The sequence below is a fragment of the Arctopsyche grandis genome, chromosome 7 (genome assembly GCF_051622035.1).
Source record: "Arctopsyche grandis isolate Sample6627 chromosome 7, ASM5162203v2, whole genome shotgun sequence".
Lineage (NCBI taxonomy): Eukaryota > Metazoa > Arthropoda > Insecta > Trichoptera > Hydropsychidae > Arctopsyche > Arctopsyche grandis.
Genome location: NC_135361.1, coordinates 29,988,053 through 30,001,840, shown reverse-complemented (window position 1 = coordinate 30,001,840; position 13,788 = coordinate 29,988,053). Strand labels below are relative to the sequence as shown.

General features: G+C 31.6%; 1 protein-coding gene across 1 annotated transcript in view; it reads right to left on the bottom strand.

Annotated features, from left to right (window-relative positions):
- The window catches only part of CCHa1-R (CCHamide-1 receptor), a 50,057-nt gene extending 37,962 nt beyond the window's left edge, over nucleotides 1-12,095 (bottom strand). The window contains exon 1 of the mRNA XM_077434230.1: nucleotides 11,848-12,095. Within this exon, the coding sequence (XP_077290356.1) occupies nucleotides 11,848-12,095 (248 nt within the window). The remainder of the gene's footprint in view (nucleotides 1-11,847) is intronic.
- Between the last annotated feature and the right edge of the window lie 1,693 nt (nucleotides 12,096-13,788).

Below are 13,788 nucleotides of genomic sequence, written 5' to 3'. Positions count from 1 at the left end.
AATATATATATATATATATATATATATATATATATATATATATATATATATATATATATATATATATATATATATATATATATATATATATATATATATATATATATATATATATATATATATATATATATATATATATATATATATATTTATATATATGCAATCTTTTCGTGTGATTGCCATATATTTGAAAATTTTTATTTGAAAATTTACCTAAGTTACAATATTTTCCAATTGTGATATTAAAATTTTTAAGCTTAATTCGATTTCATAAATGGAATGTTTTTACGGAATTTACGGAAAAAAAATATTTGAATGAAAGAATTACGCATATACATATATTTGCTCCCTATTATGATAATGATTTATATGAAAAAAAATGGAATTCGATGTACATATAATGTAAATATACTGTTTGCTACCAATATTTCCTCTAGGAAAATATTCTCACGAACATATAGCGCCATCTATTGAAAATTATTTTTTCTATTGGTGTTTTATATTGTTTATATGTAGGTGGATAGTTTTTACTTATAATACACCCTGAAATTTTCATCGGGTCTATCACTATATTACAGGTCTGTTACCGAAAGTTGGCGCGTTCTCTTACTCATGACTATGCACGTGAAATAGACGGAGAGTCTTTTCATCATTGAATGCAGTGTGAGAGCATCCTATTTACCTTTTCACAGACACTACACAAGCGCATTTGTTCGCGCCAACTCTCAGTAACAGACTTATAATAGAATTGATTAAATCACGCCATATAAAAATACATAACGGTAATTTGATTTAACGCTTTTTTGAACCATTTTTTCATATTAAACAATAAAATATAAATAATAAATTAATTATACTTTTAAGCTATTTGAAAAAAATGATGCGGATCCAACACATGACCGGCACATTTTTTTTAATTTTTTTTATTTAATAAATTAATATGCCATAATCCATGCGATGGTATCGGGCACAAAACTAGTTATATAATAGAGATGGTCATATTACAACATTCAACAGTTAGAAAATGTATACGATAAATATACATATCTCGTAAATCAATGCATCATACATCTATATATATATATATATATATATATATATATATATATATATATATATATATATATATATATATATATATATATATATATATATATATATATATATATATATATATATATATATATATATATATATATATATATATATATATATATATATATATATATATATATATATATATGTATATATTTACACAAAAGCATTCCGCGTAAATAAAAGACGAACATATACACACACACACACGTTATTCAAATTTCGACAAAGAGTAGTCCATTGTGAAAATACTCAACGTGGAAAATTTTCCGCGCACAAAATATATGCGCCGTTTCTTTACTCGATTATTCGAGCTACGCTTCGTATTTTCAACTCTACGAGGAACTCGACACATGTATGGGCTAGATGTTCTCTTTTACGGCTGAGACTTGTTGTTGTTGTAATGTCGCATCATTATTTGTCTTCGTAACAATCACGCTTTCAATCCCGCATTCGACTGTGCAGGGAAATCGTACTAATTAGAAAACACCCACAAGTTTGCAAAACCGACGTAGATGTGTACATAAATACGCGAGAGAAGCCCGCCTTTATTCTGTATCTGCACGCAAAGGGCGAGGCCTGTGACGATTTTCAAAATTAAACAAACCAACGAAAACTCTTTCCCTTTATTTGATCGTTCATTTGAACAGCCGGTAAATAGCATGCCATTTTATCTTTATGGAAATTTGAACTGCAAAAGATTGTGCTTTTGGTGTGGTTTTATTTTTTCAAGAATGTACGTACATGCATATGCAGTGCATGGGATGCATGGTCGAGCAATTTTCATTAATTTTTTTATTACATTTTATACCAGGAAGGCTTTACAGGAAAGCCCCAATGCGCCTTCCTGGCCAATTTCAAACAATACAGAATTTTTATTATACAAGTCGCTGAATTACGAGACACTGAAAACTCGCAAATTAACGAGACATCTATGAATTGTACACAAATTTGATTGTACGTTAATCATACTCAAATAGTGGTGACATAGTGGGTAGGAAGGATTTTAGGCATTTTTTAATCGGGAACCGTTTCAACAATGAAATCAGATAAAATTAGCAAACTCTGATAGGAAACGATCGACCCGGAGTCACAAATATCCAGGTCTGACCAGCAGCACTACAGATATACTCAGAAAAATTATTTTCAATCGAGGTCAGCTCATGGGATCGAACCCGGTGCCTCTCGGTGTTAGACAGAAGATTGACGACCGAGCTATGCTGCTGGCTTTTAAGTTTAAGCTTGAACCATTGTGGCATTACATAAGTCCCTAATGCGCCACAATGGTCGAAAATATACAGAGAGATGATAAAAACAAAAATATATACAAAGATGTACAGGAAAAAAGTACATGTATACATAATCATAAAAAACAATTAAATTATAATAATAGCAGATAAAGTAAAAATATCAAATAATATAAAATACAAAGGAGGGAATGTCTTACGCATATAGCCAGAACCAATATATAAGAACTAGCCGCAAATACAAAACATTCTTGCGAGGCCCAAATAGTAGAGAGAAGATCAAAATTTCACTCATGCATCAAATTCAATTATGAAAATAATGATGAGCGCAGGCTACCGGACAAATATGTTAAAATACTCACTGAGGTGAAAAATATGACATTCGGGCTCAGCAGCAACGATTTCATTGAGAAGTCTGATAGCTCTTGGAATAGGAGCCATTCAATAAAAAACTGTGCGAGCAGCAGGTACAATCATCAAATAATGATGTCTATCATGCACATAATTGTTAGGGCCATAAAGTCTTAACGCTTTCAGCAATGACTTGCATGGCGTACATATTACCACGTTAAGCTGGAGAACAAAACGAATTAATGAGAAGTTCAAGGGAATTATACCCAAGCATTTCCAAAATGAGTAGGGTAGAGATAAGAGTAATACCCATACTCTTTCCTATATAGAAAACGAAGAAATGCTTTTTGCACTTTCTCAATCATTAGATTCCACACAATCGCATTCTACTCTAGCTTGCTGTTCACAATCGAGTTGAAAAGCAAGCGAGAAGACGAAAGGTTGGAGAATATTTTTAATAATCTAGCATATTCTAAGACAAATCCAAGTCGACGAAAGTAAACGTCAGTGACCATCTTGATGTGATTGTGAAAAGTGAGTTGAGGATCAAAAGTGATGGATTGGTCATAATTTTGGGAAGTTACTAAGCACATACACATACAGACATATGTATACATATGTATGTCGATGCGGTGCAAACGATCGAAAAGCGCCAGACAGACTGAACCACAGATTAACGACAAGTGTACCTTATGCGTGCGCACTGCTCGCACCTATACTAAGCGAAATCTACCCGAAGTCCCGACATACCTACCCTGTATACGTTCTGTGCTTCTGATACTTTAGTTCCGAATTTTTCCTTATTAAATTATTAAAAACTCGCCAGAAAGATCCAACTCAATTTTAATAATTACCATTTTAATAATTGCATCTGTGCACATCGAAAGGTTACTCGTCATCTGATGTGCAATTTTTCATTCGTGAAGTCGAGAATTGCGTTTAAAGCAGCCATCCAGTTAATCTGTGGTTCAATCTGTCTGGCGCTTTTCGATCGTTTGCACTAAACCCGTATATGTGAATACTTTTTAACTTATTAGTAATGTACTTTAAGTAATTAGCGAACATATGTATATACATATATACAGAATGACTGCAGGTAATTTATGAATAAGAGGAGGCTAGTAAAAATGAAAAAAAAACTGATCGTAAATTATCCCTAAAGATTGCACTAGGAGATTTATTGACTTCTGATGGTATCGCTGAAAAATGACGGTCATCTATCACACGGTTTATCTTCGTTCGAAAATTTTCGATATCGAACTGAGTTTATTTTCGTAACCGGCGATAAGATCTTAAATCGGTTTTAATTCGGTTCATTCGGTTGAAAGATGTCGTCGATACGGAGAGGCAAACCTTAGATGCAACATCCGACGGATATTAAAGGAAAACGCTTCTATAAATTGACTTTACGAGGTGAAAAACTGCCGACGTCGAGGAAAACAAGTCAACGACGCGTGAAAGAAAATTCTCAATATATCTCCTTTCGAAGGTGAGCAATATAAAGTAAATACGTTTTAAATCTTCTTCGCCTTGTTGAAGCGACAATAACTGTAATGGTTTTCAATACCCTAAGAAATAAATTGAGGTGATACTAAAGCAGTAACTGATCATTTTATTTCAGCATTTGTCTTAAAGCTACATTTAATGTGAGGCTACAAATTGGTGGTGGAAGATTTATGTCTTATAAATTATTATAAATACGATATTTGTCTTTTAAATGGAATTAAAACTTATATAATTGAAAAGAGAAGAAATAATAATTATTATGAAAAATTTTAAGCAATAAAAATTAAGCAAAAAAAATTGTAATAAGTTTCATAAATGATTATAAGGTACCGTAAATTTATATAAATAATTCCAATGTTAAAAGATATATATTATATCCTTTTTTATGAATACGTCTTTGATTAAATAAGGCAAGGTATTTTAATTCCGCAAAAAATTCAAAATAAGTCCATATGTAGTTTTACGCTTTACGCAATGATAATATTTTAATAAAAACGAAAGATTGTTTTCAAAAAATAAAATAAAAATTTCCGCATTTTTGTAGGGCTAGGTATATTAATTTTTCATAACATTGAATGATATGTATGTACGTTGCTGTTAAAAAAAATCCTTTTACAAAACCAGAGCTGATTCAATTTTTACTTATGACCCTTTTGTATATTTAATTTGTTTTTGTAACCCCATCCTCAATAATTCTAACATGGAAAAGGTCGAGCAATATTCTACCTGCTATATAAAATTTACCGTATGTGAAAAACTTTCATTCTGTAATGAAATTGCTTTGACTCCATCAAACTCTTCGGGTAATTTATTAAATTAAAAATACTCTCCACTTGTATTAAATGCATTCTTTGCATAAAAACTGTATAAAATAACTTTAATTAATTATAATATATATGTACATATATAAAAAGAGACGTGGCGTGTGTGAGTATGTGACTATGTGACTATGGGGGTAAATGGCAAACGCGTGGACACACACCCAATCAGAGCAACGTATTCGAGACACGGGGAAGCGTGGTAGCAGGGAAGTGGAGTAGGGAGGGTGTGGAGCGTCATTTAACGACAGGCATATGCGACGTTAGGCTGAGTCACAGGTGACACACATACACACACGCTTCTTCATTACGAACTATAATAATTCGCGCACTTTTTATTACGATTAATATTACGCGCTCCCGCGTGCCTATACATGACCTTACTTAATATTTAAATATAACATGCAACTTTATTTTAATTCGTGTATAAATTCCTTTCCAAAACTACCGGCACCAACGCGGCCGCCGCCCATCAAAATCAAAATCGAAATCGATTATATAATATTAATTAATAATACATCCTGGCATGCTAAAATTTGTTTTTGCGAAATCGAAAAGCCTTAAATACATACATATAGTTACATTAAACCTTACAAAGTCTATTCCGAAATTGCAAATGTATTATAAAATTACAAAACCTCTCCCGGAATTGCATTTTAGATATTAAATTTTATATTATTATCTCTATATTTATAACACAAGTAAATACACCGAACATCGTCTCAATTACATATGTAGTGTGATGATTAAAGGATATTAGTTACATGCATATAATATGTATATAGGAAATTAAAAATGATTAAAATGCAGGCTCGTGACTTTAAAAAGAAAACAATTTACAGTCACATTTCCTTTTCCGCGTCCACTTTTCTATCTTTCTATTCGTGTGCGGTCGTTTGACAAGTCTTTGCATCCAATTTTCAGCGAGTCGAGTCGATCAGAACACGTTGACCTGTAAACGAGTGACAAAACTTTTACGAGCAGACGTATGGGCTCAGTAGATATGAATAGAGGACGAAAATGTAAAGATTCAATGTGAAACTCCGATCGAAGGGACAGGAAAACTTTTCCGGAGTGTTCTTAATTGAAAATCCGAACGAGCCCATTATACAATATTCACATCATTTCATTATCACTAAGATATATCCTATATACATATGTATATTCCAAATTAATATTTCGACATACATTTATGATTTAGTGTGTATTGAGGCTTCTATGTACACTCGAGCACAAAATTTCTATAGGAGGTACTGAAATTATATACATATCTTTTTGATTTTAAACTTGATAAATATTTAAACAGCCTTTAAGATATACCCAAGTGTATAAAGATTTTACCGAATCAAATGTACAAATTTTGCTTTTAAATAAAATATTATTTTTATCTGTAGAAACTTTGACTATGCTTGACTTTGACCATATATGTGTAGATATGATGAAACAATTTCCTTGTACATACGTAATTTTTTATTTATATGCATTCTGTATATATACATACATATGTATGTATGTAAATAATAAAATGACTTGATTTTTGCATACACGTATTGCATACAAATTCCCCAAAGTGAATGGATTTTTTGTACATGCTAGGAATTTGTTTATTCTGCAACTACAACACATATAATATAACACATATAATATAAATACAATGTTTTAAAAAAATACTTAGTTAATTAATTAAGTAGGTTATCGGTTTAAAAATTTCCATCAATTCTTTCAAATATATTTATATCATATTTTCGCAGGGGTTTACAAAAAAATATTCAATTCTGTGCCAATTTTTTTATGGGAAAGTTACTAAACATGCTCCATAAATTTCTTCATCACAACAATGAGATTTATTAACCTTATAAAAAGAAGTAGAACACTGAAATCCTGAAAAAGACTTTTAATAAGAAAAGTATGTCAAGTGAAAAGTTCTTGTGTAGTGTATGTGAGGTAAAAGAAATCAAATAAACAAAATTTTATATTTTTAAACAGTTACCAATAATAAATGAATGAAATAGAGATGTATCTTTGTGAAAAAGTGATCAAAAAGAGTTTTTTTTATAAAACAAGGTTTAAACAATATATAAAATATAAATATAAAAAATGTATGTTATGTAAAAATAAATACAAAAAATATAAAAATTATAGTCCCGGCTTAAATGATAATCTTACAGAATTTTTTTTATATGAATCAAAATTAATATGTATACAAGATGATTAACGTAAAGGATTAATGAAATTAAATATATTACATACTTAAAACCTTGGGTGGCGGAAAACGACATACATACATACATCATAATATATAATTTATTTATTTTACAAATATACCAGGTAAACCCCAAATGCACCTTCCTGGTCCACATAATTATTATTACATAGATACATGTCAATCTAAATAATATCTGACATCTATGGTCAGTATATGTACATATATTACAAACATCGTATTAATACGATAAATAACGATGAATAATTTTCATGTAACAATACGAATTTTATATTCGATAAACAACCACAGAGACATCTATGGTGAGCAATATGGCGAAACCTGAGATATAACAATAACTAAAGGTTCGCAACAGAAAATTGGGAAGGAAACGCCAATTTTACAGGAATCGTTTCAATGAAAATCAGAAAAATTGGCAAATTCTGATAAGAAACGATCGACCTAGACAAATCAAGGTCTGGCCAACAGCGAGACTTAGCGGGGAATCGAACTCGTAACATCAAGTACGAAATGGTTCAACATTCACCACTAGACCACGCTGCTGGTTAATATATAATTTCAAAAGAGACTTTGTAACTAGGTAAGTATATAGATAATGTTGGTTGGTAACACCGAAAACAAATCAAAGTTTCTAAGACGAAGGTTCAATATATTTATTTTTTCGATTCAAATAAATTTAATAAAAAAACAAATGAATATTTACTATCACATTCGCCATGTTTAAGCTGTTTATATTACAAATACTGAGCGAAGCCGGGTAAAACAACTAGTATGATAAAGGCGAAGTAAAAGTATATATGCGAGATGATGAGAGAGCCTAATTGCAAATTGTATAAGATATAGTTAAAAAATCATAAAGCTATAGGCGTTTAAACAATTAAAATCTGACAAAACGAGTGGGTAACGGAAATTAAAACAAACAAAACTACTGGCTATTGGCAGTGGGTGAGCTGTCACCTTATCCAAAATTCTTTATTTATACGTGTTTATTACGATTACATTTCACCATCAACTTAGCGGACCCTATTGAAATCTCTATTGGCGGCCAAGCCTCGCAAAATGGTAAAGTTTCAAAGCGATCGGAAGAATATAGTAAATTCGTCAGACCAATTGTCGAAGTGCAGCTAATAAAAACCTTTTAAAACACTAAGAATGATGATATGAAGATTCAAGGCAGACATTTTTTATGATGTAGATATGTATAAATAAATTATATTATAATTATAATTTTATTAAAAAAATTGTAAATTATTTTTTAACTTGAAATTCATTCGAGGATTTTTTAGGAGAGCACACATATTTAAAGTGTCGTTTAAAATGTAAACAATAGTAAACTGTCACTTCCGGTTGGATTTTATATATTACTTGGTCATAAGCTAAAACTTAATGAAACAACATATATTATAGACATGCTTTTGTGGGATCCGGACATGTACCCCCCGGCCAAAAACCCCCGGACATTAACCCCCCGTGCAAATATCCCCCCGCCATGGATAAAAATTGTTTAAAAATAAAAATAAATAATTAATAATTAATAATAAAGTAAAGTAATAAATAATAATAAATTAAGTGTGGTAGAGCATATTGAATTTCAATTTAAATACAATATTTGATTTCAATTTATTGTTGTAAATGAAATAAATATCAATTTAAAAGACTTTTAGTCACCAGTAAGCATTTGCGTTCTGTAGTATTTAAAGTAAATTTCAATATGAGTATATATTATTGTTATTATATTTTAAATATTTTTAGACTATCCATAATGGAATTTGTAAAATCGAGAAAAGGAAATGAAAAATACATTTAAATACAATTGATTTTGGACTTTTATTTACTTTTTTTGTTTACGTTTTGATTACTGATTTTTATTATTGATTATTGATTATTTATAAAGAATCTGATATATGTATTATTAATATCTGTATTTCTGAATCTGTATTTTTCTGGCTGAAATAAATTAGCATTGATACTGACTTTTTATTAAAGATACTGTCAATTTTTATCATATATTTTTATTATATTATATGGTATGTGTCCGGGGGGCATGTGTCCAGGGGGTAATTGTGCTAGAACCGCTTATGTATGTACATACATATGCGGTCTCCGTGACGAGCCAGAATGCTAAATTACAGAAAACACAAATATCGGAAGGCAAAGATCGAAAATCGAAAGATCTTAAGTCGAAAGATTTAAAAAAGGGTGCGTGGTAAACGGTACATACTCACTTAATTTGCGCGAGCAGGATACAACAGGAACAAGAGGAACAGGCTTTTCCTCCCGTATTAATGTGCGCGCGCAGAATACGTGAGAAAAAGCCTGTTCCTCTTGTTCCTGTTGTACCCTGCTCGCGCAAATTAAGTGAGTATGTACGTGAGTATGTGCCGTTTACCATGCACCCTTTTTTTTTGATCTTTCGATTTTCGATCTTTGACTTCCGATATTTGTGTTTTATGTAATTTAAAATTCTGGCTCGTCACGTAGACCCGTACATATGTACATATATTCAGTTAAAAGGAAATGTCTAAAGTTGAACTATTGATATGGTGAAATGAACGCGAACGTATCCTTATCCCCGTAGGGTAGCGGTTTCCAAACCGGGAGGCGCGCCTCCCAGGGGAGGCGCGGACTATTGCCAGGGGAGGCGCGGACTATTGCCAGGGGAGGCGCCAAAACTTTTTAATAAAAAAATAATTTTCATACCATAATATCTACAAATAAATAAAACTTCATATCGTAGCTTAACAGTGAAAATTCAATGCATGAATGTTTATTTTTATTTTTCTTTCATTTTTATATATACATTTAATTCCTATAAAAAATTATCCGGAGAAGAAGATTTTAAAAATTGCGCCTTTGCAAACGCTCTGCTTTAGCTAAAGATGCCCATTTAATTGCATATGTTCGATATGTCGCGGATAATAATATATTAGAAGATATATTATTTTGCAAACGCATTCTTGGGAAGACCACATCCATTGAAATTTTTAATATAATAGACAGTTTTTTTGAAGAAAACGACATAAAGTGAAATAATTGCGTTGGACTGTGTACCGACGGAGCTCACTCAATGTCCGGACACAAAGCAGGTCTTAAAGCATTGGTCAAAAAGAAAGCATCACATGCTATCTGGACACACTGTATGATTCTCAGAGCAGCTCTATTGTCAAAAAATATGAGCGAGGAACTGAACAGCATTTTTACAAAAGTTATAAAAATTATAAACTACATTAAGCATAGTCTTTTGAGAGCAAGGCTGTTTGCAAAGCTGTGTGCTGATATGGAAGCTAATTATACCTCACTTTTGTATTATTGTGAAGTTCGCTGGCAATCTCGTGCAAAAATGATTCTAAAGGATGTTTGAACTCAAAGAAGAAATAGCAACCTTTCTCGAAGAAAACCAACATGAAGAGGCACATTTGTGGACGAACGATAATTTTATTGTTAAACTTGCCTATTTGGTTGAAATTTTTGGAAAATTGAGTGGTTTAAATAAATCAATGCAGGATCACAAATACACCCACTTGTTCAAAAAGACAAAGTAAAAGCTTTCATTAAAAAATTAAAGTTATGGAAATCAAATTTGCAAAAGAATGAGTTGGATAGGTTTTCACTTTCCAAAGATTTCCGGGCCACAGCCCTTGAAGCAAGTAAAAATATTTTTACCGACCACTTGGATGTTTTAGTGCTGCATTTTTCCAATTATTTCAAAGACCTTGATTTCTCAAAGTTTTTGTGGATACATAATCCATTTAACTACAATGAAGAAGACGAATTCGAGCTGACAACCATCGAAAAATAAAAATTGATAGAATTATCATGCGATAGCTCACTAAAACAAAAGTTTCAAAATGAAACCATAATTAAATTTTGGATGAATCTTAGTGGAGAGTATGAATCTTTGTATTGCAAAGAAATGCAAGTGCTGCTACCGTTCGTAACGTCTTATTTATGCGAAACGGGCTTTTCGGCAGTAGCTGCAATGAAAACCAAATATCGAGCCAGGTTAATAGTCGAAAAGGAGTTACGAGTGGCACTCTCCATATTGCCCCCAAGATTTGATAAACTTTGTGCCAATAAACAACAACATCCTTCGCATTCAATTTTGATGTGTTAGATGTAGTTTAATTAGTAATTTAACATAAAAATAAATATATGTATGTACGTGGTCGTATAAATTTATGTTATAGCAAAACCTTTTTATTATTCTGTCTATTGTAGAGTTCAGTATTTTATTTTTAAATAAAGGTTTATTATTTAAAACGTGTCAATATTATTATATCTATTAAAAAATAAAAGGTAGGGAGGCGCGGAAAAAAAAATTTTTTTTAGGGAGGCGTAGTAGCATAAAGTTTGGAAACCGCTGCCGTAGGGTATCTATCACCTTAGAATATTAAAGGTTGCCACCGAGGATGCTCAACATATGTATGATACATATAAATTTACAGTAACTACATTCACGGCATTTTTTGATCACACTCTAGGCAATAAAAGCGGCGATAAAAAAAAGTTGACCACTAGTGTTAGATTACAATTTGCCAAGGGGACTTGTGGCATGAATAATTCACACGTCCGTCATGTCAACGCAAATAATCGTCTCTTTACTTACGTATTCGGCACGTTTCTCATGGCGCGATGTCTGAGGAATACGATGATGAGGGTCCCGTTGCCGAGGACTCCTACCACGAAGATGATGGCGAACACCACGGGCACTATGTACGTTTCAGGGCGCGTGTAGTACGGCACGTACTCGCTGCTGGTGTTCGCTTCCGCAGGTGACAGCCCTGAATCATACGGCAAGTCAGTCCAGTTGGCTTCATCCGACCATAGTAGAGTGGAATTCACCGCGACTGTCATCTCCGTTGTCTCCTCTTTCCACCTCATAATTCACATTCTGCTTCCGCTCTCACCTGTCAACAAAAAATCATAAATTTTATATATAAATATCCATTGTCGAAATCGGTATTCACGCTTGTACAGTTCAGGCGACGCACATACTAGTATTTGGCCTCAAAAGCTGGCGAAAAATCAAAAATTTCACAAATTGAGTTTATGTTGGGGTCCCAAAGCAGATAGATAAATATGAAGTTACACTGTGGAGTCCATACCTGGCTTAAGCTCACTAGTCAAATGTAGCCGCAGTCGAATCCTGTCACTTGTGCGAAAAGCTTGCGACATTTTGTTATTAAACAATTTTCCTTATCATTATTTGTATGCTAAAAATGAGTTTTGGTGGAAAAACTTATGTTGTTATACAGCAGTTATAGCCAGAAGTTCGGCTTAATGGTAGCGTATATAATTAGCACCACTGAGACCGAAGGTTCGAGTCATCGTCAAACTGCTGGTTAGGTTTGGGGGTTTTGTGACTCCAAATCGATCGTTTCTCTATCAGAGTTTGCCAATTTTATCTGATCATTGCTGAAATCGTTTCTGAAAAATTGGTATTAGATCATTTCCTGTTGTCACAAAAATCTGTCTGTGTATAATTTATAAAAATTATGCATCTCTATAATTTCGTATTTTATATATATATAAAATTGTACACAAAATCTAAAAATAATCCATAGATGTCTCTATGATTAATAATACTGATTAATTGTTATATGATTAATTGTTATATGCTATGTATATTTTATTTCTGACCGTTAAAACGTACACTCGTCGCATTGGAGCAATCTGTAATGACGAGTGTATATTGATTGTAACAATAAAATAAAATAAAATATGTTGAAGAACAAGGTATGTACACTCGAATAAACTAAGTTTCATTCATTTTAAAATTTTATTTTACATGTTTCGACCTGTCAACAAACCCTACTATTTTCACTTATGTTTTCTTTACTTTTTTGTACATATTGATATTTTTAAATGTATTGTAACTAATATAATTAAATCAAATTTATGTAATATGAAAATTAAGGATCTTCAATTTTATTCTAGTAAAACAAAGTTTGCACTAATTTGCACTTTAAAAAAATTATCAATAATAATTAAGCGTAATTTTGAAATATTTTTTTTTACTTATTTTCATTCTTTGATTTATATTCCAACTTCTGAGGATTCTGTCATGTCTATTACTCGAAAACATCTACATGATTTAATAAGGGGAAGAATTGAAAGGTTTTTATTCAAAAAATTCAAAAATTGAGAAGAAAAAATCTATTAAATGTTACAAAATGCCCTCCTGCGAAACTTGAACGATTTCGAAAAATTATCAACAATTATCAAATTTTAAGATTGTTTGTAATCGTCAATAGGTCGCATGTCGCGTGTATGGAAAGCTATTTTCTGGTAAAAAAATATATGCGAGCTATTGACGATTGTAAACAATCTTAAAATTGTTGATAATTTTTCAACATTCATCAAGTTTCATAGGAGAGCACTTTGTAATAATTACTAGTTTTCTCTTCTAATTTTTTTTATTTTTTTAATTAAAAGCCTATCGGTGCTTCTTCTGGTAAGATCATGTAGATGACAGAATCCTCAAAAACTGGGATACAAATAAAGAGTGAAAATAAGTAAAAAATTCGAGTTCAAAAGTACGCTTAAT